General features: G+C 38.7%; 1 protein-coding gene across 2 annotated transcripts in view; it reads right to left on the bottom strand.

Annotated features, from left to right (window-relative positions):
• SLC35F1 (solute carrier family 35 member F1) overlaps positions 1–27,525 on the bottom strand; it is a 411,291-nt gene that overhangs the window by 65,126 nt on the left and 318,640 nt on the right. For both annotated transcript variants that reach the window (XM_081251574.1, XM_081251575.1), the window contains exon 3: positions 21,868–21,995. In XM_081251574.1, coding sequence (XP_081107700.1) covers positions 21,868–21,995 — 128 coding nt within the window. The remainder of the gene's footprint in view (positions 1–21,867; positions 21,996–27,525) is intronic.

Raw genomic sequence — 27,525 nt, 5'->3', positions numbered from 1 at the left:
TGGCTTCACAGGCGAATTCTATCAAACATTTAGAGAAGAGCTAACACCTATCCTTCTCAAACTCTTCCAAAATATAGCAGAGGGAGGAACACTCCCAAACTCATTCTACAAGGCCACCATCACTCTGATACCAAAACCAGACAAAGATGTCACAAAGAAAGGAAACTACAGGCTAATATCACTGATGAATACAGATGCAAAAATCCTCAACAAGATACTAGCAAAAAAAAATCCAACAGCACATTAAAAGGATCATACATTATGATCAAGTGGGATTTACCCCAGGAATGCAAAGATTCTTCAATATACGCAAATCAATCAATATGATACACCATATTAAAAACCTGAAGGAGAAAAATAATATGATCATCTCAATAGATGCAGAGAAAGCTTTCAACAAAATTCAACACCCACTTATGATAAAAACCCTGCAGAAAGTAGGCACAGAGGGAACATTCCTCAACATAATAAAGGCCATATATGACAAACCCACAGTCAACACTCTTCTCAGAGAATCCTAAAGATGCTACCAGAAAACTACTAGAGCTAATCAATGAATTTGGTGAAGTAGCAGGATACAAAATTAATGCACAGAATTCTCTTGCATTCCTATACACTAATGATGAAAAATCTGAAAGAGAAATTAAGGAAACACTCCCATTTACCACTGCAACAAAAAGAATAAAATACCTAGGAATAAACCTACCTAAGGAGACAAAAGATCTGTGTATAGAAAATTATAAGACACTGATGAAAGAAATTAAAGATGATACAAATAGATGGAGAGAAATACCATGTTCTTGGAGTGGAAGAATCAACATTGCGAAAATAACTGTACTACCCAAAACAATCTACAGATTCAATGCAATCCCTATCAAACTACCAATGGCATTTTCCACAGAGCTAAAGCAAAATCTTTCACAATTTGTATGGAAACGCTAAACACCCCAAATAGCTAAAGCAATCTTGAGACTGAAAAACGGAGCTGAAGGAATCAGGCTCCTTGACTTCAGACTATACTACAAAGCTACAGAAATTAAGACAGTATGGTACTGGCACAAAAACAGAAATATAGACCAGTGGAACAGGATAGAAAGCCCAGAGATAAACCCACGCACATATGGTCACCTTATCTTTGAAAAATGAGGCAAGAATATACAGTGGAGAAAAGACAGCCTCTTCAATAAGTGGTGCTGGGAAAACTAGACAGGTACATGGAAAAGTATGAAATTAGAACACTCCCTAACACAATACACAAAAATAAACTCAAAATGGATTAAAGACCTAAATGTAAGGCCAGACACTATCAAACTCTTAGAGGAAAACATAGGCAGAACACTCTATGACACAAATCACAGCAAGATCCTTTTTGACCCACCTCCTAGAGAAATGGAAATAAAAACAAAAATAAACAAATGGGATCTAATGAAACTTAAAAGCTTTTGCACAGCAAAGGAAACCATAAACCAGATGAAAAGACAACCCTCAGAATGGGAGAAAATATTTGCAAATGAAGCAACTGACAAAGGATTAATCTCCAAAATTTACAAGCAGGTCAATAACAAAAAAACAAACAACCCAATCCAAAAATGGCAAGAAGACCTAAATAGACATTTCTCCAAAGAAGATATACAGATTGCCAACAAACACGTTAAAGAATCCTCATCATCATTAATCATTAGAGAAATGCAAATCAAAACTACAATGAGATACCATCTCACACCGGTCAGAATGGCCATCATCAAAAAATCTAGAAACAATAAATGCTGAAGAGGGTGTGGAGAAAAGGGAACACTCTTGAACTGTTGGTGGGAATATAAATTGATACAGCCATTATGGAGAACAGTGTGGAGGTTCCTTAAAAAACTACAAATAGAACTACCAGACGACCCAGCAATCCCACTACTGGGCATATACCCTGAGAAAACCATAATTGAAAAAGAGTCATGTACCAAAATGTTCATTGCAGCTCTATTTACAATAGCCAGGACATGGAAGCAACCTAAGTGTCCATTAACAGACAAATGGATAAAGAAGATGTGGCACATATATACAATGGAATATTATTCAGCCATAAAAAGAAATGAAATTGTGTTATTTGTGGTGAGGTGGATGGACCTAGAGTCTGTCATACAGAGTGAAGTAAGTCCGAAAGAGAAAAACAAATACCATATGCTAACACATATATATGCAATCTAAGAAAAAAAAAAAGGTCATGAGGAACCTAGGGTTAAGACAGGAATCACGACACAGACCTACTAGAGCATGGACTTGAGGATATGGGGAGGGGGAGGGGTAGGCTGTGACAAGGTGAAGAGTGGCATGGATATATACACTACCAAATGTAAAGTGGATAGCTAATAGGAAGCAGCTGCGTAGCACAGGGAGATAAGCTAGGTGGTTTGTGACCGCCTAGAGGGGTGGGATAGGGAGGGTGGGATAGGGAGGGTGGGAGGGTGGGATAGGGAGGGTGGGATAGGGAGGGTGGGAGGGAGGGAAATGCAAGAGAGAAGAGATATGGGAACATATGTATATGTATAACTGATTCACTTTGTTATAAAGCAGAAACTAACACACCATTGTAAAGCAATTATACTCCAATAAAGGTGTTAAAAAAATAAAGTAAAAAAATAAAAGGGAACAAAATGGAACAAAACCAAACCAAACAAAAACAAAAATGGGCAGAAGACTTAAATAGACATTTCTCCAAAGAAGATATACAGATTGCCAACAAACACATGAAAGAATGCTCAACATCATTAATCATTAGAGAAATGCAAATCAAAACTACAATGAGATATCATCTCATACCAGTCAGAATGGCCATCATCAAAAAATCTAGAAACAATAAATACTGGAGAGGGTGTGGAGAAAAGGGAACCCTCTTGCACTGTTCGTGGGAATGTAAATTGATACAGCCACAATGGAGAACAATATGGAGGTTCCTTTAAAAACTACAAATAGAACTACCATACCACCTAGCAATCCCACTGCTGGGCATATACCCTGAGAAAACCATAATTAAAAAGGAGTCATGTACCAAAATATTCATTGCAGCTGTATTTACAATAGCCAGGACATGGAAGCAAGCTAAGTGTCCATGAACATATGAATGGATTAAGAAGATGTGGCACATATACACAATGGAATATTACTCAGCCATAAAAAGGAACGAACCTGAGTTATTTGTAGTGAGGTGGATGGACCTAGAGACTGTCATACAGAGTGAAGTAAGTAGAAAGAGAAAAACAAATACCGCATGCTAACATATATATATGGAATCTAAAAGAATAAAAATGAAAATAAAAAGAAAATGGTCATGAAGAACCTAGGGACAAGATGGGAATAAAGACACAGACCTACTAGAGAATGGACTTGAGGATACAGGGAGGGGGAAGGGTAAGCTGGGACAAAGTGAGAGAGTGGCACAGATATACACTACCAAACGTAAAACAGATAGCTAGTAGGAAGCAGCCCCATAGCTCAGGGAGATCAGCTGGGTGCTTTGTGACCACCTAGAGGGGTGGGATAGGGAGGGTGGGAGGGAGGGAGACGCAAGTGGGAAGAGATATGGGGACATATGTATATGTATAACTGATTCACTTTGTTATAAAGCAGAAACTGATAGATCATTGTAAAGCAATTATACACTAATAAAGATGTTAAAAAAAACACAACAACAACAAAAGAATCCCAACAACAACAACAAAAAACCCCAAAACAATATGACATATTGTAAAGTTAAGTAACAAATTTATGTACTGCAGGGATTAGAACGTTGACATCTTTGTGGGGCCGTTATTCTGCCACTATAGCAGCTATGTGCATGCATAATGAAAAGTGTGCCTTGAAAATTTTTTTTAAGGGAAAGAAAATTGTCACTTATTGGGCATGGTGTGCAGGTGTTTACATACCTAATCTTCTTTAACAAACGAATTCATTCATCTGAACATGGCTGTCTTTCAATGTAGTCACTCTGAAGGTCATGAGCGTACTTTAATGAAGCTCTCACTGCTCAAGAACAGTTTGAACTCTTTGAAATTGCCTTCGGAGCACTCATTAGAACATCCTTAATGTAAGCAAATGCTCATTCTTTGAGAGTAAGATTTATTTTTTGGAAAGAAGCAAAATGCTGGATTAAGTTAGATAATACTTTCTGGATCCAAAAGAAGGACAAATTATAAAGAAACTTGTATGACTTAAAATTGGCTCTGAAGATTTTAAAAGAGAAATTCTAACAGATTTTGAACAATGATAGTCACGTCAGAATAAGTGTATAATAATAAAAGATAAGCACTTTGAATATTGATTTGAATGTATAAAGTTTGCTATTTATTTTACTAAGCTACTTTGTTTATATCGTATATAGTAAAACATCATTATTACTTCAAGGATATTTTTATTTGAAAAGTAAAGAGAATTCTTATATAAAAAGATGTTTCTAATGAAACTATTTGGCATTTGCTTACTCTTAATTCTCATGTTATGTTGCCTGATTATGGAAGCGATTTTTTACAAACTAGCTCTTTTTAAGTCCATTATCTTTCATATTGTGTCCTCTAACTAAATCCTTTATAAGATGTAGTATTGTTTTTTAAAATGAGCTGAAACGAGAGCATTGGTTTAAAAAAAAATCCTCAAATCCTGTATCCAACCCAGAAAATCACTGACTTTCTCTTTCATCTTATTAATGACCTTTAAAGTTTCAGGAACCAAGTAGTAATTATCTGGAGAAAACTATGAGAAATTATCAGTGATACTATTTATAGAATTTTGCTTCAAGAAAGTCAGGAAGGATGACTTGAAATAAAAACATGATTCTAAATTTCTATGAAAAAAGTTCTTATCTATAAAAATCACTTAAAAGGCCAAATGAACACTTGCAGCCAATGAGCATACCCTAATTGGCAAGATCTTAAAGCATGACTAATTGGAACACTCTGACTTTAGAAAATTTAAAATTAGTTTGTATCAAGGCTTATGTCATAAGTTTCTGAAGTAAAGAAAAATTTGAGTTTTAAAATTTTATTTACTTTGTCATTAGAAACCTTTTTTTTTCAGTGCTGTGCTTTCTTTCCTTCTGTCTCTGTCTTGGTTTCTCTTTGTCTCTCTCTCTCTTACACACACACACACACACACACACAGAGATTCCTTACCATCGACTAAAACTGTCCATTTGTACAATCATCTGCCCACAATTCCACTAATTGTATGCTGTAGAGACCGTTCATGTTCAGAAGGTCTAACGCAGTCAATGGTTAACAGATTAATCTGAGTGAGCATAAAGTAGCCTTGGGGATAGCCAAACCTGGGCTTCCTGTGTCTTCCCATCTGCTCTATTCACCCTTATCTACCAAAGATGCCAGGCGAGGCAATTTGGCCACTAACTCTGAAAAATATGAATCTTTGTGTGTGGTGTAATATTGGACTATAGGAGTGTTTCACTTTTCACAAACTCTGTATATGGAAGGAATACCTAAGGAAACAAATGTGAGTTATTATTCATAGTACAAAATGATTTTTCAATTTACAAGAAATACTCAGTGTATTTCCCAGTATTTTAAAAATATAAATTATTTATAAAAATTTATTTGGAAGTATTATTTCAGGAACGTGTTCACTGCAAAAAAGGTGGTACAGTTGTACCATAGGAGAAATTTTTCTTGATTTTACATGTCAAGCAACAGCATTCCAGGGCTTTAAGGTTTGTTTAGCCTCTGGTACTATGAAAATATTCCAAATAGAATATTACCATATTTTCTTGTACAATTTCCCTTGATATTTGCACTCTCAAACAGAGTGGGTGGGAGAATTTTGTTCATACCTAGCAGCAATCTCATTAATTTTTATGAGATTTCACCTCTATTGACTGGCAAATGGTCCTACCTGAGGTAACACAGTAATCAATCAGTGGCAAAGCTAATTGGAATGTGGGTTTCCATAACCTTCTCTTTGTGTCTCAAGCAGATTCTTTCACCTAGATCACTTTGCACACAACTGTGAATTTTTTCATCGCTCTTCTTAAATTTGCTGTCCAAGAGTGAGAGTGTATGAGAGGATGAAGTGGTTTAGGCAATATGTCTATTTTTAGTCTTTTTCCCCTTTAATTGGATCAATGGAAAGAATATGTGAAGTAGAAAATATGTGAGTAAAAGGAGCTGGCATTTAATGAGCAGCTACTACATTAAGGAGACGTTGCTAAAGCAGTGTGCATCACAGGTTGGCTGACTGGTTGCCACACTGATCTCAGACAATTCTGAGAATGTCAGAAGACCAGAGACAGGTTTGTTTGTAGGAAGAACAGAGGAACTTCACTGAGGAAGGTGCTAAAGTCTGCAGTAGGAGATGGTGGCAGGATCAGAACAACATAAGGTGTTATTGTTTGTTGCATTATTTTTGCCTTAGACCTGGTGGAGGAACATGGACCATTGGATGCAATGTTACATTTGCATATCCACAACCACAGCAGGAGGAAGGTTTTTATATTCTTACTTATAAGAGGGGAAACTGATACTCACAGAGAGAGAAAACAAACACATAAAGGTATCTCACTTTTTTAGAACTTGTCTACATGAGCCAGTGGAGCTGATGCTCACCAGGGAACCAAACTGTCTAGTTTTACTGTCAGATTCATGTTGTCAGTGTCCTCAAGAGTCTTCCCTGTCATGGGTGGATCCAGTCACTCCACTTCTGTAATCCCATAGTATTTTGTGTATAGATACATTTCACTGCCTTTCATGCTGCACTGTAATGTGTTTACAGATCTTTCTCCCAGCAAAATAGGATAAAAATTTTGGAAATTTAATTTTCCCCCCTTAAATCACATGCCATCAAGCCTTCTACCCATAAAACTGAGCCATGAGGAAAATAAGAGCAGGTCCTTTATAGAACAGAGAGGTCATTGATGAGCTTTCAAACATAAAGCTGAGTTTCCTGACTTCTTATTAAGGAAGGGTCTAGAGGGTCATGTTTGTGGAAACAGAAGGGATTCAAAGTTCTGTAATCTCCCTCCAACATATCAAGAATCGATATTGCCAACTCCATCAGAATTTCCTCCAGAATGTGGAAGATTGCCTTTTCCTCCCTTAGGGCCAAGCCAGGAGGGCTGGTGTCCCGAAAGGAGGATGTGAGACGAGGAAGTCCATGCTAGAGAGGATGAGGGAGGGAGCACTTTTCCCCCACCGTGGACATGGCCAGAGGAAAGGAAATGACAGAGGAGAAATGGCCGTTGAATCATATGTGCCCAGAGGGGCCCTCTCCGAACTGAAGTCCCCAGGGGAGAAAGAATGCTAGACAGTTTGAAAGGAAACTGAAAGCAAAGCGTCCTTCCTTTTGGACAGCACCATACCGACCTGAAGAGGTCACATCAGACAACAAGCAGAGGTGAAGTGTCGTTAGTAGAACACTCTCGTTCCCCAGCATCCTTCTTAGCTCCTGTTTTGCCAGAAGTCAGAGTACTCTGCAAAGGGGTGCAGGTTGGCCGACCTGGGGCAGGACAGGGGGTTCTATGTGGCAGGAACCACCACGGCTGGAGACCAGATGCATTCACAGCCAGATACCTGGAGGTCCATATCACCAATGAGAATCAGGGGGCTCAGCAAGCAGTGGGGGGACAGCAGAGGCCAGCAGAGTGCCAGGCACAGAACTGAGCCGCAGATCCACATCCAACCCAGCAAGTGCACACTCAACAGCTGGCTGACTGCCCAATGGTGGACAGCAGCCAAAGGACCAACGTGAGGCCAAAGGTCATGCTAGAGACCCACGTGCCTTCTCGGAAACACGTATGGGAGAGAGGAATTCTGAGAGGTTGGGCATTTGTCCAAAAGCAACTGAACTATCCAAAGAGAGTTTTTAAACCAGAAGAAATTGGTAACTTTTACATCTAACCAGACTTTTCCCTCCAGCCACTGCTATTTAGCTACCCTGAGGATATTTGGAGAAGGTTCACTATGAAGATTAGATCAATTGTAGGATATAAAGAAGGTACAATTGCTTTGGACATCAAAGCATAGCATGAGTGAATCTGCATCCAGGCTTTGCCTGCAACACTTGAGAGTTAGGACAAGTTTTTCATTATCTTTATATCCCCAGAGCATAGTAGACTACTCAAAGGTGTTTAGAGTTCCATACTTGGGTCCTGCAGGAATAAATGCACTTACTGATGATAAAACTATTAAAGATCATTTGTGTTGCCTTGCCCAATAACTGGCCCTTAGAAATTCATCCTTTCATTCATTAACTTTTTTATTCAAATATTTTATATATGTTTGACATCTATATGTACCTGATCTTGTGAAGGAGACAAAGATGAATTGTTTCCACATTTATTCAAACATCAGACATTTTTTCAGTGCTTATTGTGTATCAGGTACACAGGTCTCACCTCAAGGACCTTACAGACTTAAAGGAGAGAGGAAATATGTAAACAACCATCATATAAAGTAGAAAGTGACAGTTACAGCAAGGAACGTGAAGAGGAAGAAACAGAGTCAAGACAGGATCAAATGCATGTCTTTCTGGCTGCTGTGGAGTGTAGTGGGAGGAATGGAGAGAGACACTCCTCTTACTTTCCAATGGAATTACCTGATGGCATCAGGGCACCAGCCCGTGGGGCCAGAGTCAACAGAGGTAGAGTATGAAAGCTCCCTTTTGTAGAAGGCAGTTTGACAGAACACATTTAAAAACAGGTTTAGGGATAGGCATCATCTGGAACTAAAGAAAGACTGAAGATAGTTTTAGTGTGTCCTTCAATGATATGCAAGGGTCTCTCCCCTACATCAGGACAAAAGGCTGACCCAAAACTGTGCTACATCCAATCAAATATTTGGATTTAGACTGCTACACACTTAAGTTATCTTCACAATCATGAGAATAGGAAGTCCAGATTTGGGAAGCCTGAGAGTCAGAATATCATGTTCCCTTTAGGGGTAAGAACATTGCTTTTGAATGCTTTGCCTTTAAATGCACTTTAAAATAGCTCTTGAATAGTCATTCAACTGCCACAGTCCTATACCAGGGACAGGTAAAAACAGTGAGGATAAAGAAGGAAATACAGTCTTAAAAGCTGAGCTCACAATCGTAAACTCAAGCCCACGGGACATGTTTCTAATGTGCGCAGGCATGCTTTCTCTCTGCTCATCCATGGAGGTGGAAATTCAGGTTGGCTACAAATAAAAAGTCTACTTAGTGACTTTCTCTCGTGTGTCACAACTTCTTGACTATAGGACCTCCGTTACATAAATCTTCAGGGTAAGAAGTACCTCTTCCCATGTCTCCACTGAGCTGAATCCATATTTTTCCCACCACACTGTCACACTGTATTCTAATTGTTAGGGTAGCTGTCTATCATCCCATGGTACGGCTCTGGTCTGATCAGTAGCTGTGTCCCCATCATCTAGCCACAGTGTTGGCATTTTTTAATCAATAAAGGAATCTGGATGCCAAGTCTATTCATATGGCTTAAACTTTAGACTCCAAAGAGACATAAGAAGGTACAAATTACCCAGCCTTTCTCTGTATCTTATACAACTTAATTCCTAGCCTACTGAAAATTCAGAAAGAGTAGACCTAGAAAGTACTGAGAGTTACAAAAAGCCATCGCTTTGGTAAAAAACTGTTGCATGTGTATGTTGTGTGTTACACATGTATGTCGCATGCGTGCACCTTGTAGAATTAGTCTGTATGTCACATGTGTGTACCTTGTAGAATTAGTCTCAGGGTCAGATATCACACTGCATATTAGGGAGGCTGCTTTTCATTCTGTATTAACCTCTGCTAACATACCCAAGGAGAGGAGTGGGCTGAAGGAAAACAATCAGGGCTAGAGGGTTTTCTTTCTCATTCTTTGCTCCTGGAAAACTGCTTAAAAAACGGGAAGAGCTCGGACACATGCACTGTGTAAAGGAGGGGATGTGTTAAAGGTACAGACTCCTCAGTATGGTTAGCAAGAGAACTGGAAATTGTTTCCCATGTGAGTTCATTTAATTACCAAACTATCCTGTTTGAAGGGACCTGCTTTTTTCTTATTTCACAGATGTACTAGTTTCACCTGTTTGCATTTTAGTACTACATGGCTAAAGAAAGATGAATAAACTTTGGGTGAGGAGTTGTAAAGCTGGTAATTCCACTGAAATGGTTCATATAGCACAGTTATAAAAATAGCACAGCTTTTAGAATTTATCCAAATGTCATTGCTAATCTGTCTCAAAGACACAGACACAATCTATTCATTCTCTACAAGTCAAGAGATACAAACCCACAAATGTGCCTATAAAATAAAATCCTTATAAATCCAACATGATGGTGTTACAATCTCTCCTTTGACTTTCTAATAAAGAAAACAGCTGGGTTTCTTCACTTCCATGTCTGTCTTTCATCATCTTTTTCCTGAATAAATGTTATCTTTTGCCTTTGTTAACTTTCTTTAGCTCCCTACTATAAAGGCAAAGTTAAAAATTATTTTCCAAAAGATGTTTGACATTGTTAGCCATTAAGGAACTGCAAATTAACCACAATGAATTATCACTGCACACCTTTTTAGAATGGCTAACATAAAAAATAGTGACAACACCAAATGCTGGTGAGAGCAGGGAGAACGGGACCTCTCATACATTGCTGGTGGGAATATAAAATTGTACAACCACTCTGGACAGTTGTTTGACTGTTTCTGAAATCAAATAGTCATTTTCCACATGATCCAGAAACTGTAGTTTTGAGCATTTATCTCAGAGAGATGAGATCTTATGTTAATATAAAACCTCCAGATGAATATAATAGCAGTTTTTTGGTTTTGTTTTTTTAATTTTTTAATTTTATTTAATTTATTTTTTTATACAGCAGGTTCTTATTAGTCATCAATTTTATACACATCAGTGTATACATGTAAATCCCAGTCGCCCAATTCATCACACCACCACCCCCATCCCCCCATGGCTTTCCCCACTTGGTGTCCATACATTTGTTTTCTACATCTGTGTCTCAATTTCTGCCCTGAAAACCGGTTCATCTGTACCATTTTTCTAGGTTCCACATATATGTGTTATATATGATATTTGTTTTTCCCTTTCTGACTTACTTCACTCTGTATGACAGTCTCTAGATCCATCCACATCTCTACAAATGACCCAATTTGGTTCCTTTTTATGGCTGAGTAATATTCCATTGTATATATGTACCACATCTTCTTTATCCATCCGTCTGTCGATAGGCATTTAGGTTGCTTCCATGACCTGGCTATTGTGAATAGTGCTGCAATGAACATTGGGGTGCATGTGTCTTTTTGACTTATGGTTTTCTCTGGGTATATGCCCAGGAGTGGGATAGCTGGATCATATGGTAATTCTATTTTTTGTATTTTAAGGAAACTCCATATGGTTCTCCATAGTGGGTATATCAATTTACATTCCCACCAACAGTGCAAGAGGGTTCCCTTTTCTCCACACCCTCTCCAGCATTCATTGTTTGTAGATTTTCTGATGATGCCCATTCTAACTGGTGTGAGGTGATACCTCATTGTAGTTTTGATTTGCATTTCTCTAATGATTAGTGATGTTGAGTATCCTTTCATGTGTTTGTTGTCAATCTGTATATCTTCTTTGGAGAAATGTCTGTTTAGGTCTTCTGCCCATTTTTGGATTGGGTTGTTTGTTTTTTTAATATTGAGCTGCATGAGCTGTTTATATATTTTGGAGATTAATCCTTTGTCCGTTGATTTGTTTGCAAATATTTTCTTCCACTCTGAGGGTTGTCTTTTCATCTTATTTATGGTTTCCTTTGCTGTGCAAAAGCTTTGAAGTTTCATTAGGTCCTGTTTGTTTATTTTTCTTTTTATTTCCATTACTCTAGGAGGTGGATCAAAAAAGATCTTGTTGGGATTTATGTAAAAGAGTGTTCTTCCTATGTTTTCCTCTAAGAGTTTTAGAGTGTCTGGTCTTACATATAGGTCTCAAATACATTTTGAGTTTATTTTTGTGTATGGTGTTAGGGAGAGTTCTAATTTCATTCTTTTACATGTAGCTATCCAGTTTTCCCAGCACCACTTATTGAAGGTACTGTCTTTTCTCCACTGTATATCCTTGACTCCTTTGTCATAGATTAGTTGACCATAGGTGCATGGGTTTATCTCTGGGCTTTCTATCTTGTTCCACTGACCTTTGTTTCTGTTTCTGTGCCAGTACCATACTGTCCTGATTACTGTAGCTTTGTAGTATGGTCTGAAGTCAGGGAGTCTGATTCCTTCAGCTCCATTTTCTTCCCTCAAGACTGCTTTGGCTATTAGGGGTCTTTTGTGTCTCCATACAAATTTTAAGATTTTTTGCTCTAGTTCTGTAAAAATGCCATTGGTAATTTGATGGAAATTGCATTGAATCTGTAGATTGTTTTGGGTAGTATAGTCATTTCCACAGTATTGATTCTTCCAATACAAGAACAAGGTATATCTCTCCATCTGTTGGTATAATCTTTAATTTCTTTCAACAGTATCTTATAGTTTTCTGCATACAGGTCTTTTGTCTCCCTAGGTAGGTTTATTCCTAGGTATTTTATCCTTTCTATTGCAATGGTAAATGGGAAAGTTTCCTTATTTTCTCTTTCAGATTTTTCATCATTAGTGTATAGGAATGTAAGAGATTTCTGTGTGTCAATTTTGTATTCTGCAACTTTACCAAATTCATTGATTAGTTCTAGTAGTTTTCTGGTGGCATCTTTAGGATTCTCTATGTATAGTATCATGTCATCTGCAAACAGTGACAGTTTTACTTTTTCTTTTCCAATTTTTATTCCTTTTATTTCTTTTTCTTCTCTGATTGCCGTGGCTAGGACTTCCAAAAGTATGTTGAATAATAGTGGTGAGAGTGGACATCCTTATCTTGTTCCTGATCTTAGAGGAAATGCTTTCAGTTTTTCAACATTGAGAATGATGTTTGCTGTCGGCTTGTCGTATATGGCCTTTATTATGTTGAGGTTGGTACCCTCTATGTCCACTTTCTGGAGAGTTTTTAACATAAAGTGGTGTTGAATTTTCTCAAAAGCTTTTTCTGCATCTATTGAGATGATCATATGGTTTTTATTCTTCAATTTGTTAATATGGTTTATCACATTGATTGACTTGTGTATATTGAAGAATCCTTGCATCCCTTAGATAAATCCCACTTGATCATGGTGTATGATCCTTTTTTCTTTTTTTTTTTTGTGGTACACGGGCCTCTCATTGTTGTGGCCTCTCCCATTGCGGAGCACAGGCTCCGGATGCGCAGGCTAAGCGGCCATGGCTCACGGGCCCAGCCGCTCCGCAGCATGCGGGATCCTCCCGGACCAGGGCACGAACCCGTGTCCCCTGCATTGGCAGGCAGAGTCTCAACCACCACACCACCAGGGAAGCCCAGTGTATGATCCTTTTAATTGTTGTTGGATTCTCTTTGCTAGTATTTTGTTGAAGATTTTTGCATCTATATTCATCAGTGATATTGGTCTGTAATTTTCTTTTTTTGTAGTATCTTTGTCTGGTTTTTGTATCAGCGTGATGGTGGCCTCACAAAATGAGTTTGGGAGTGTTCCTTCCATTGCAATTTTTTGGAAGAGTTTGAGAAGGATGGGTGTTAGCTCTTGTCTAAATGTTTGATAGAATTCACCTGTGAAGTCATCTGGTCCTGGACTTTTGTTTGTTAGAAGATTTTAAATCACAGTTTCAATTTCATTACTTGTGATTGGTCTGTTCACATTTTCTGTTTCTTCCTGGTTCAGTCTTGGAAGGTTAAACCTTTCTAAGAATTTGTCCATTTCTTCCAGGTTGTCCATTTTATTGGCATAGAGTTGCTTGTAGTAGTCTCTTAGGATGCTTTGTATTTCTGCAGTGTCTGTTGGAACTTCTCCTTTTTCATTTCTAATTTTATTGATTTGAGTCCTCTCCCTCTTTTTCTTAATGAGTCTGGCTAACAGTTTATCAATTTTGTTTATCTTCTCATAGAACCAGTTTCTAGTTTTATTGATCTTTGCTATTGTTTTCTTTGTTTCTATTTCATTTATTTCTGCTCTGATCTTTATGATTTCTTTCCTTCTGCTAACTTTGGGTTTTGTTTGTTCTTCTTTCTCTAGTTCTTTTTAGTGTAAGGTTATATTGTTTATTTGAGATTTTTCTTGTTTCTTGAGGTCGGCTTGTATAGCTATAAACTTCCCTCTTAGAACTGCTTTTGCTGCATCCCATAGGTTTTGGATTGTCGTGATTTCATTGTCATTTGTCTCTAGGTATTTTTTGATTTCCTCTTTGATTTCTTCAGTGATCTCTTGGTTATTTAGTAATATATTGTTTAGCCTCCATGTGTTTGTGTTTTTTACGTTTTTTTCCCCTGTAATTCATTTCTAATATCATAGCATTGTGGTCAGAAAAGAGGGTTGATATGATTTCAATTTTCTTAAATTTACTGTGGCTTGATTTATGACCCAAGATGTGATCTATCCTGGAGAATGTTCCATGTGCACTTGAGAAGAAAGTGCAATCTGCTGTTTTTGGATGGAATGTCCTGTAAATATCAATTAAATCTATCTGGTCTATTGTGTCATTTAAAGCTTCTGTTTCCTTATTTATTTTCATTATGGATGATCTGTCCATTGGTGTAAGTGAGGTGTTAAAGTCCCCCACTATTATTGTGTTACTGTTCATTTCCTCTTTTATAGCTGTTAACAGTTGCCTTATGTATTGAGGTGCTCTTCTGTTGGGTGCATATATATTTATAATTGTTATATCTTCTTCTTGGATTGATCCCTTGATCATTATGTAGTGTCCTTCCTTGTCTCTTGTAACATTCTTTATTTTAAAATCTATTTTATCTAATATGAGTATTGCTACTCCAGCTTTCTTTTGATTTCCATTTGCATGGAATATCTTTTTCCATCCCCTCACTTTCAGTCTGTATGTGTCCCTAGGTCTGAAGTAGACAGTATATAGATGGGTCTTGTTTTTGTATCCATTCAGCAAGCCTGTGTCTTTTGGTTGGAATATTTAATCCATTCATGTTTAAGGTAATTATCGATATGTATGTTCCTATCACCATTTTCTTTATTGCTTTGGGTTTGTTTTTGTAGGTCCTTTTCTTCTCTTGTGTTTCTCACTTAGAGAAGTTCCTTTAGCATTTGTTGTAGAGCTGGTTTGGTGGTGCTGAATCCTCTTAGCTTTTGCTTGTCTCTAAAGCTTTTGATTTCTCCATCGAATCTGAATGAGTTCCTTGCCGGGTAGAGTAATCTTGGCTGTAGGTTCTTCCCTTTCATCACCTTAAGTATATCATGCCACTGCCTTCTGGCTTGTAGAGTTTCTGCTGAGAAATCAGCTGTTAACCTTATGAGAGTTCCCTTGTACGTTATTTGTCATTTGTCCCTTGCTGCTTTCAATAGTTTTTCTTTGTCTTTCATTTTTGCCAGTTTGATTACTATGTGTCTCGGCATGTTTCTCTTTGGGTTTATGCTGTGTGGGACTCTGCGCTTCCTGGAGTTTGGTGGCTATTTCCTTTCCCATGTTAGGGGAGTTTTTGAGTATAATCTCTTCAAATATTTTCTTGGGTCCTTTCTCTCTCTCTTCTCCTCTGGGACCCCTGTAATGCAAATGTTGCATGTAATGTTGTCCCAGAGGTCTCTTAGGCTGTCTTCATTTCTTTTCATTCTTTTTTCTTTATTCTGTTCCGCAGCAGTGTATTCCACCATTCTGTCTTCCAGGTCACTTTTCCATTCTTCTGCCTCAGTTATTCTGCTATTGATTCCTTCTAGTGTAGTTTTCATTTCAGTTATTGTATTGTTCATCTCTGTTTGTTTGTTCTTTAATTCTTCTAGGTCTTTGTTAAACATTTCTCGCATCTTCTCGATCTTTGCCTCCATTCTTTTTCCAAGGTCCTGGATCATCTTTGCTATCATTATTCTTAATTCTTTTTCTGGAAGGTTGCCTATCTCCAGTTCTTTAGTTATTTTGGGGGTTTTTATCTTGTTCCTTCATCTGGTACATAGCTCTCTGCCTTTTCCTCTTGTCTGTCTTTCTGTGAATGTGGTTTTTGTTCCACAGGCTGCAGGATTGTAGTTCTTCTTGCTTCTGCTGTCTGCCCTCTGGTGCAAGAGGCTATCTAAGAGGTTTGTGCCAGCTTCCTGATGGGAGGGACTGGTGGTGGGTAGAGCTGCCTGTTGTTCTGGTGGGCAGAGCTCAGTAAAACTTTAATCCACTTGACTGCTGATGGGTGGGGCTGGGTTTCCTCCCTGTTGGTTGTTTGGCCTGAGGCAACCCAACACTGGAGCCTAACTGGGCTCTTTGGTGGGGCTAAATAGGGACTCTGGGAGGGCTCACGCCACGGAGTACTTCCCAGAACCTCTGCTGCCAGTGTCCTTGTCCCCACGGTGAGCCACAGCCACCACCTGCCTCTGCAGGAGACCCTCCAACACTAGCAGGTAGGTCTGGTTCAGTCTCCCCCGGGGTCACTGCTCCTTCCCTTGGGTCCTGATACACACACTACTTTGTGTGTGCCCTCCAAGAGTGGAGTCTCTGTTTCCCCCGCTCCTGTCTAAGTTCTGCAATCAAATCACAGTTGCCCTCAATGTCTGATTCTCTAGGAATTCCTCCTCCCATTGCCGGACCCCCAGGGTGGGAACCTGAGATGGGGCTAAGAACCTTCACTCCAGTGGGTGGACTTCTGTGGTATAAGTGTTCTCCAGTCTGTGAGTCACCCACTGAACAGTTGTGGGATTTGATTTTACTGTGATTGCTCCCCTCCTACCGTCTCATTGTGGCTTCTCCTTTGTCTTTGGATGTGTTTTTTCGTGAGCTCCAGTGTCTTCCTTTGGATGATTGTCCAGCAGCTAGTTGTGATTCTGGTGTTCTCACAAGAAGGAGTGAGAGCACATCCTTCTACTCCGCCATCTTGGTTCTTGTCTCAGAAGATCTCTCAGACAATCAATGAGATTGATTTCAAGTGTCTCCTCTTACATGGATGTTAGAGCTGATATAATTCTGTGGTCAGAACATCAAAAGAATAGACCCCTTTTCCACCTTCTACAGGCTACCCACATTCCTTGGCTTGTGGTGTCTTCCTCTTTCAAAGACAGCAATGATGGGTTGAATCCTTACATTACAAAGACAATGACCTTCTCTTGTAGTCACACCTCCCTCTAACTCCTCATAGTAGTTTTATTTGTAAAAAACCAAAGCTGGAAATAATCCAAATGTCCTTTAGCAGGTGATGGGTAAACAAACCCTGATATGTTTATACTATGGAATACTACTCAGCAATAAAAAGACCAAACTATTGATACATGCAACAATTTGGGTGGACTTAAGGGTATTATGTTTAGTGAAAAAAGCCAATCTCAAAAGTTTAAACACTGTGTGATTCCATTTTATATAGCATTCTCCAGCTGACAAAATCATATAGATGGAGAATAGAGTAGTGGTTGCTAGGGATAGGAATGAGGGTGGTGGAATGGGTGTGACTTCATAGGGGTTATATGAGGGAGTTTCTTTGTGGTGATAGTATAGTTCTGTATCCTGACTGTGGTCATAGTTACACAAACCTATACATGGATCAAATTGTGTAGAGCTACACACACACACACACACACACACACACACACACACCGACAAACGAGTGAAGGAAAAGGGATGAAAACTGAATCAGGTCTGTGGCTTAGTTAACAGTATTGTACCAATGTCAATATCCTAGTCATATAAAATGTCACCATTGGGGAAAAGCTGTGTGGACAGTTCAAAGAATCCTATATAGTTTTGCAATTCCTCGTGAGTCTATAATCATTCCAGAAATATATATTTTCCTCTCACGCTTCATGCATTAATTGTTTGTGACATTTAACCATGAGTTTAAGGAATGAACTGAAAGGGCAAGAGGATAAAGCAGAGAGGCTCTTCATGTCTTTTTGTTCTATATCACTGTTTTTAAGAGAATCTGAAGACAAAAGTACTTGGTCCTTTGCCAACTAGTAATGAGGACTGTCTTGTTAAAACAGAAGTGCCTTTGCAAAAGGGCTGTTGGGCTACATCCTATCATTCCTTTCCTTAGACACCTTCACAGCTCTCTTTTATTTACAAAATTAAGCCACCCTCTTCATCCTGACATTGAAGACCTCCTACGACATGACCCCAGCTTAACTTTTTGGCTCTATCTTACTTTATTCCGTAATGAGCACCCATTGCTTCAATCTGTTCTCTGCACCACAGCCTGCCTGCCTTTAAAACTCAAATGTGGCTTCCCACGGCACTAAGCCTAAAGACTCAAACTCTTGACCTGGCTGTCAAGACTTGTTGAGTCTAGCACTTGCCTCTTTCCCCAGCTCATCTTGCACCACTCTTTTCTTCACTCTCCTTGCCCAGTCACAAGCCCTTGCTCACAACCTCATCCTTGCCATGGTCCTTCCCACCACAGAGCCTTGAGCACGCTGTCTTCTTTGCTTGGACCTCTTTCCTTCTCAACTAATCTTCCACTTCTCTTATAGATCTCAGCTCTACCACTAGTCTTTTAGGAAAATCTTCCCCAACTTTCCAGTTTAGGCCAGGTTGTTTTGACAAATGTTCTCATAGAACTGTGTTGCTTTCTTTTAGAACACTCATCTCTGACTATAATGATATAGACATTCAATTTGGTTATTTGGCTGCCTTTCCCATTTGCCTGGAAGTGCCAAAGAATACAGAAAGTATCTTTTTTTACTATTTGCTCACTGTTCACTACCTAATACACTGACTTGAACAGAGAAGTATTCAGTAGTTATTTTTGAAGTGACTGGATGAATCAAACTGGAATAATTGTTCTCCAATCATATTCCTCAGGTTTTCTGCCCCTAGGATTTTGCCATGATTTTCTTTCCAGGTTCAAAGCTATACCTAAATTTTATCCAATCTTATAGACTCTTCTGAATGGCTACTTTCTTGCCTCTGCAAATAAACATCATCTCTGGCTCCTTTGAAAACTATAGCACTTTGGCATCGGTTCCCTTGCCGTACATGATGTTACTATCAATAGACTGAGCCTCTTGTCCCCTTTATAAGTTCAGAAGCTCCTGGAGGGTAAGGTTGATTCATTTCCTTCGTTCTTTTTTTTTTTAACTCTGTAGAAGCTTTATTATTTTTTTTCTGTTAATGTTTTTATTCTTTAATTTTATTTTATTTAAAAAATTTTAAATTTTATATTGGAGTATAGTTGATTAACAATGTTGTGTTAGTTTCAAGTGTACAGCAAAGGTTGATTCATTTCTATTTACATCACTTGCAATAACTAGTACATTTCTTAGATGCATAATTAATGTATTTTCCTTATTGATTAATATATGAATAAAAGCTAAACACTTAGCACGTATTATGTTCTCAATTAATATTTACTGAAACAAGGGAAAATCACTATAGGTCCTTGTTAGTTCCACTGATTTGCAATGAGTAAACAGAATTGAATTACAAAACAGCAGTACAGGCATGGTTCCCAGAGCAAATGCCTTCTATTCTGACCATTTATTATTATTTAATAAGTTTATTTTTTGTAGGTAGCAAAATGGTTCTAGAATTGTTTGATTCAACTTGCTTTTTTACTTCCCCCTATCCCTTGCTCAGTAAGTTATAATGAAGACAAACTGATATTTCAGTAGAATTATTTTTTGCCTTTCTACAGAATTAAAATAAATTTTACATAGAACGCAGCATTAAATGTGGTGTCAAACAGCTAATTTGAGAGAGGTGGCAGGATGGATTAATGATGGTGCATAACATGGGTTGAACAAAACACCTGAGGATAAGGGAAGAGTTGTTAAAACCTTGTCACTGTGTACAAAAAGAAACTGAAAAACTGAAAAAAATTTTTTATAAATCCTCATAGAACTTAAGCAACCAGTAATTGGTTGTGACTTTTCAATGCTTAACAAAAGAAAACAAAAGTCAAATGGATTTCCAAAGGGGTAAGTTTCCTCTTCATGCTCCCCAGGAGGCCCATTTATAGACACTGCACTAATGGGCCCAGTTCTGCCATGAAGCCAGCATTCCTCTTTCTTCTCCCACATACCTGTATAGACATTCCAGGGGCCTCTGCATGTGGGTAGAGAACTGCTGGCAATTTCTGTGTCCCCAAATACTGGAATCAGTGCAATTTAATTAACCTCTTTAAACATTTTTGAGTGCCTATTATGTGCTGGGTTTCCTACCAGGTACTAGAGATTCAAAGGTGAACAAGAAATCCTCTTTGCTGTGAAAGAGCTTACAGCTTGGTGGAGTAGGTGGAAACATTCAAACACCATTCTTAGGTAAGACAGACTGTGAAGACAGAGCTATAAGACAAAGTGCCTGGGAGCACAGGAGAGAGAGAACATGAGAGAGAGAGTGAGAGAGAGAGACAGAGACAGAGACAGAGAGACAGGGAGACAGAGAGAGAAATTTGTTGTCATTGTGGAGCTTGTGGAAGTGAATAGGAGCTAGGCTGGGTTTGGAGGACTGTGGTTGTTCTCCCAGCATCCATCCACCTCATCTCTCCCTTAATGGGTGACAGATATGTGATTGGGTGAGATTGATCCTGCCCTGACTCCAGGAGTGAGTGCTGATTGGTGAGCCAGTGATTCTCAAATAGAGATGGTACCTGCTAGAGGGCATCTGGAAATCCATGAGGACACTTTTAGTTGAAAGCTGCTATGGGCATTTGATGGGTAGGGAGCAGAAATCTTAAATGACCTATAAAGTAGGAAAATGACTCACATCATGAAAAATTGTCCTACCCAAAATGCCAGTGGTACTCCTACTGAGAAACATTGTCTAAACAAACCAGAGAAATCTCATCCTGTATTGGTTCAGAGAGTCCAGGCCTAGGTCAGTTAGCTCACACTGTTCCCCTGCCATCAGTGTGGTCCAATCAAATAGAGCTCTGGACTTTTCTTCAGTGGTTGTAGGGAAGCATCCTTTCTGTCCCTTATTGGGTATATAGGAGGAAGCATGTAAACCCTATCTAATTCTGATTTAGATAGATTCCCATTCAATCTATATAATCTAAATTTATTCAAGTGGTTTGTTTGCTTGTTTGTTTCTTCATTTTTGTTATTGTTTCTAAACAAATTATTGGAATCGCAGCAGTGTTGTTGAGGTATCACATCTAAGCAAAATTTGATACGTGAACAATATTTTGTTTTCATCCTGGAGCCTTGGAATGACTATAAAATTCATAATATTGTCATAAAAAGAGAATAAGGGTGAAACAAAAATAGTCAAGATTATTATTTATGGTTTAATGAGGAATATAAGTGGTGTCTGGTAAAAATCGTGAAAATCTAAGTTAAATTTGCAATGATGTGTGTGTGTGCATGTGCATGTATACACATAATTATATAAAAGAAAAGGAGAGAGAGGGAGGGAGGAAGGAAGGATGCAGTGGCTATCTTCATACCTAACACATTGTAGAAATTTAAATCTTGTCCCTTTAGAAAAAATTCTGTCTCTTCAGCTTACAAAATCTACACATTAAAGAAAGCTAAAAGAAAAGATTATTAAGCACTTTGATTACTTAATCAAAGTCCATTAGCATATTCTAAAACGTTATAAGTTCTGATTAAAATAGATTTATTTTTATGCTTATTAATAATTCTTCTGCTGACGTAAGATTAGTATTCTTAGCTACAAATTATTTTCCTACATTGTCAATGGTTCTTGTGGTATACTAAAAACAAAGAAGAGATTTACAATTACATGTGAATTAAGAAAAATTAAAGGAACACAGAAATAAAGTTCCAGTTAAGTTTTATATAACCGATTTCCCTCTTGTTGCAAAACTTACAAACTAGTAATCAGAACTCCCAAGTGACTAAACTGAAAGTAAATTACATCTGGAAAATGAGGAAGATGAGAAGGGAAGAGAGCCTTGGTACCTGGATACTGGTCAGAGTCGTGTACTGGTAAGCCTTGACCACCAGGTAGTTTGCTTCCAAGTCTATCAGTCCCAGGATCATATACTTCCACCATCTTCGTCGTAAAATTGCCAGGAGGTTTTCTTCTCCTGCGTTACAAAGTTAAGAAGAAATGGATTAAGCTCTGAACACATTGAGAAACTGTATATTTAGAAGGATTCTAAAATATATATTACAGTACTATATTTTTTACCGTACCTTATCAAACATTTAATTAAACAAATGAATCAATATGTCCAAGAATGACATGCTTGTGCTTAGTTTACTAGACTTCATGGTAGATTTCAGCCCTTCAAATTAGTTCCTATCCCAGAGCAAGACTGGACAGGTTTTTAGTTCACTATGCAAAACATTTTCTCACAAACATTTGAACAAAAAATTTTGTCAAGTAAAAATAAAAGGAAAGGTGTTCAGAAAGGCTGTATAAACACGTGAAATCCAACTCATCCTGAACTTCAGGATTGTGGTAAAATAGACAAAAATGGAAAGAGGGTAGTCAAATGGAGGAAAGCCTGTGCTTAGCCGCAGATCTGCAGTAAGGCTGCAGGGTGCCACCCTGAGGGCTGCTCGCCTCTGAACCTTAGACGCAGGTGGTATGTGGGTGATGGGAAGAGAGAGGAAGTTGAGGGTCACTCATGGATGGGGAAGAGTGCCACAGGCCTTGGTCTTAATGCTGCCGACGACTGCAAACTTCACCATCTTGCCTCTTACGCTGGTAGCCTCAGAACAGACTTTGAACTGCTTAGTTCTTCATCCTTATTTTTACATATTTCAGGCCTGAAATGTACCTTTTCTCAAATTGGGGAACATGATTATTATTAATAATAACAGCTTTCTGAGGCCAACCTGTGAGGTATCCTTAGAGGATGTGGAACATGCAGAAACCCTGAGTGAAAGGTGACGCTTGATACCAAAGAAACAATCCAAACATTTGGCCCAAAGTATGTTTTCTCTTGCTCTTCTATGTGCTGATTCCCCTGCATGGACTATTCTTCCCCCAGCCTTCAAATGAAGGAGCAGCATAGACTCTACCACCAGGAAGCCTTCCTTGATCTCTAACTTTGATCTTCTCAGAATCGGTTGGGTTTCCGTGCTATGGGCTCCTTTAACACCCTTTCTTATTCCACAGATACAGTACTTATCACCCTGTATTATAATGGCCAGTTTTCTTGACTCTGTTACTCATTAGATTATTAACAATTTGAAGAGAGTGGCACTGTCTCGGTCATCACTTTATCTCTAGGGCCCAACAGTGCATGGTGAGTAGTCAATAAGTAATACAGAATCTATGAACACATTTTGTGTTTAATAACCTCAGCAATGTTAAATAACATTGAAATTGAAATATTTAAAATATATCTACTATAAACATTCTTGCACCAGACAATGAAAATTGCTTTCTAGTTAGAACATCTGACATAAATTCATTTGGTGACCGTTTTACACATAATACTCTATACATAGGACATAAAAAGGTCAATGGCACATTGAACTGCAAAGCTGAAATTCTAAGGTCACAAGTCACTGTCCCAGTTAATTTACATGATGAACAGAGAATTGCTAAACTCAGAGCAAACCAGCCACATTTCAATATGTGACATTGAAAATCTGGATCATGGCGCTGTTTGTTCCGCCAATCAATACATATTCAAAGTTACACAGATTCAAAGGAATGATTTGTTGTCTTGCTGTTTGTTCTGCTGGAGAAGTTTGCAAGCAAAACACTCTAAACCAATGCTCCCATATTGTTTCACTTGAGCACCTGCAAACGTACAACACACTTGCTTAGCAAAATTATCCAGGAAGGCAAGAAAGCTCTTTTTTTGGGGGGGGCTGAGCAAAAAATACAACCTTTAAAAGGACTGCTTAGGGATTTATCTACATGACTCTCATTAACACTGATGTACAATAGGCCATTAAAATTCTAGAATAGTGAAGATATATTCTTTAGAGCCCTTGTGTCAAAGTGCTTTCTAAACCTCATGAAACTGGGCCATCCATAAAAGCACCAGCACAACTGGTGGTACGTTAACGTTTTGAAGCAAAAGAATTAAAAAAAAAATTAACTAAGAGGAGTAATAAAATCTATGGGTGGAAATTTTAGAATTATAATTTGGCATTTAAATTTGTTGTTATTATTCTTACTATCAACATGTTCAAATATAAATAAAAAGCATAGAGAATAATGTGATAAGGTAATCTCCAACCTGATTTAATTAATGTTAAAAATTTGCCATGTTTGCTTCAGATTTTTTTCTGAGAAAGGAAATGTTACAGATGAAATTGAAGCCCCCTTTCTGCCACTGCCAGATTCCATTCCCTTCCCTCCCTCCTCAAATCACCATCTTGATATTGTTATGTACCATTCATGTTCATGTCTTTGTTATACGTTTTCTACATATGTATGTATTTAAATGAAAGTTTATTGTATATACTGTACCTGTTATTCTTCTAGTGTTCTTTAAACATTGTTCTAGAAATAGATCCCTATTTTTTAATGTAGAGAATAAATGTAATATACTTTAAATGATATATAATCACATTTTATAAATATGCCACAATTTTTCTCATCTCCCACTGACATTTAAGTTGTTTCCAATTTTTCTTTAAAGAACATCCTTGTACATATGTATCTCTATAATTGGTTTAGAGTTTAATTTTGTTTTCATTCTCTTTTTAAAGAACTGTGGAGTATGCAAGTATTCACAAATGTGTAAAACATAATTAAAGAAAGTAACCCTAATTGAAAGTAACATAGCATTCCAGCAACAATAACTATTGCAATAATTGAGAATAGACAGGGAAATTATTGACAGTCTTGATCATGTGACTCATATCTCATTTTACTGAGCATCAACAGAACGACCAATCAATGTGTTTTTTCATTTTTGTAACAAATACTTATATGCTACTATGTACCAGGCAGTGTCTATGTGCTTTACAAATATTAATTTACTTAATCCTTATAATATCCCTGTATGGAAGGTATTTCTTTTAACCTTATTTACAGGTGACAAAACTGGGGCCTGGAGAAGTTAAGTAACTTGCCCAAAAGTTGACAAAGATGAGCCAGGATTTGAATTCATGACAATCCGGCACTAGGCTTCATACTCACTGGTACTGCACTATTTTGCCTTATTGGTTTGTAATTATGGCACTGTCCTCAGGAGTCATTCACTTCTCATTAAAGGAGCTATCATGACCTGCTTGTCCCAACTCACCTGCGGGGTGCCCCCTCTGCCAGACTCCAGGGGGCGCCTGGCACATTGAAGCCGATGTGTACAGCATCCCCTAGTGTTGCCGGTGCCCAGCCACGCAGTCATGTGTCCACTCCTGAATCAGCTTAGGGATGAGCATGTGTCCCATCACCCTCACTTCAGTATCAAAAGTTGATGTCTCCCTGCCTGATCTAAGTGCATAACAGAGTTTCCCTTGTGAAATGTAAAATAAGGCTTTCAATCAAATTTATGGCTTAACAAAGTCTAATGATAAGAATTACTGTTATATGCTGTACTACTAGTTGAAGCCTTGGGCGTAATAACAATGGTCACACATGGGGTGGGGCGAGCGTGGCAGTGGTCAACGAATGTTGAATGAAGGAAGCGGAAACACCCGTGCAAAGACTGAAACATGGTCCACATTCATGGCAGCGACTGGAAACCTGAAGAGCCTTGATTCACAGATAGGACTCTTGTTCACCCCCAGCGGTGGTCTGAGTAGAGAATAAAAGGATTGCGAGACAGCACCAGAGGTGAATTCAGCAAAGGGAACAAGGAGCTGCATTATTCTCAGGACTGCATTTTCATTAAGGGCTCTTGTGGGTGGTGTGATCCTTCATGGTGTTTTTCTGCAAGGACAGAACTCAGCATGCATTTGCACAGAGGGTCTGCAGCAAGAGTGAAGCCCCTGCAAAGGGGGCGAGACCCCTGCTTGAATGGACGCCTCCTCGGCTCACAACTTGAAGCCATAATGCCATCTTCCTTTACCAGAACTCCAGAGAAGAGGTTAAATATTCATCAGTGAATTTGAAAAAAGGAATGACTGAAGATGGAAGTTTTAATCACTCACCTTTAAAAGGTGAAATTTAGTATTAGGATGTAGAATTCAAAACAATTCTTTTGTCAGAAAAGTGAACAAAATAAATGTGCTAATAATACGGAAATGAAAATGTAAATGGTTCACAAAAAGAATTGCAATCAATTGCACCTCATAATGTGAATCCGAGGGTAAGGATGAAATATAAAAAGGACAAATAGGGCTTCCCTGGTGGCACAGTGGTTGAGAGTCCACCTGCCGATGCAGGGGACACGGGTTCGTGTCCCTGTCCGGGAAGATCCCACATGCCACGGAGCGGCTGGGCCCGTGGGCCATGGCCGCTGAGCCTGCGTGTCCAGAGCCTGTGCTCCGCAACGGGAGAGGCCACAGCAGTGAGAGGCCCGCGTACGGCAAAAAAAAAAAAAAAAAAAAAAAAAGAATACATCCGCTTGCATGTTAAACACTGTCACTATTGATCACTGAAAATCTTAAAGATGTTATGTTGTTGCATGATCAAACACAAACCAGTACTATTGTCCCATATTTCTAGCTGTGATAGACACATTTCTTTGTACTGATATGTCATCCAACAACCAAAATTTAACTGATTAAAATGGAGCACATCTTCCTACTCCAAACTCCTGTCCAGTTTATGCTTTTTGTTGAGCAACCAGCCCTTGGGGCCCATTTTAACCTTGTTAGCTCTTTTGTGGTTATCTATATGCGCAGATTCTTGCTCTGAGAAGTCTCGCCAAGAGTTTTTCCCTTTTGATTTAGATAGTGAGTCAGCCAGGCTGGCTTTTCTTTTCTGGCTCCAGGAGACAGCCTTCTCAGAGAAGACAAGAATGGTGCCCTGCAGAGTTGTGGATGTGGCAGCCATGCCTTCCCTTTGGCAGGGCAACATAGGGAGGGCACTAGAGCCATTCAGCAATGGGCTCGAACCAAGCCTCTTCCGGGCAGTGGGTGTATGATATTGTTGCACAATTTAGTCTCTCTAAACCTCAATTTTCCTCACCTATACATCAGAATTACTAGGTGGACCTGCCTCCCTGAATGTTGGTCAGGATTAAATGAGATATTTATAAAATGCTTAACATGGTACCTCGAAAGGAGCTCTTATCATTATCTTGACTTTAATCACAGCTGGTCTTTTCTCATGCCAAACTTCCGACATACTGTAGACGTGCAGTAAAGAATTTAACCTTGCCCCCAAAGAGGTCTGCCATTTGTCCTGGGGTAACATTATGATTCAGGGCTGAGGATGGCCATGTCAGAAAGACCAACAATGTGATTTGGGGTGAAGGCTTTGGGTCACGCCCAGAGACTAGAGAATCAATCAAGCTTACATAATGGAGCTTCGGTAAAAACCTGAACACAGAGGCTCTAGCGAGTTTCCCTGATTGGCAATATTTTGTCCATATTGTCACACACTTGTGCTGGGAAAGTAACATGTCTTGTCTCCATTGGGAAAGGACAATGGAAGCCCTGGACTTGGTACTTCTTTAGGACTCTGCATATGGGCTTATTCCCTTGGTTGATTCTAATCTGTATCCTTTCCCTGTAATAACTCAAACCATGAATATA

This window comes from Mesoplodon bidens (genome assembly GCF_964165515.1).
Source record: "Mesoplodon bidens genome assembly, chromosome: 12".
Lineage (NCBI taxonomy): Eukaryota > Metazoa > Chordata > Mammalia > Artiodactyla > Ziphiidae > Mesoplodon > Mesoplodon bidens.
This window is presented reverse-complemented; position numbering and strand designations above follow the sequence as displayed.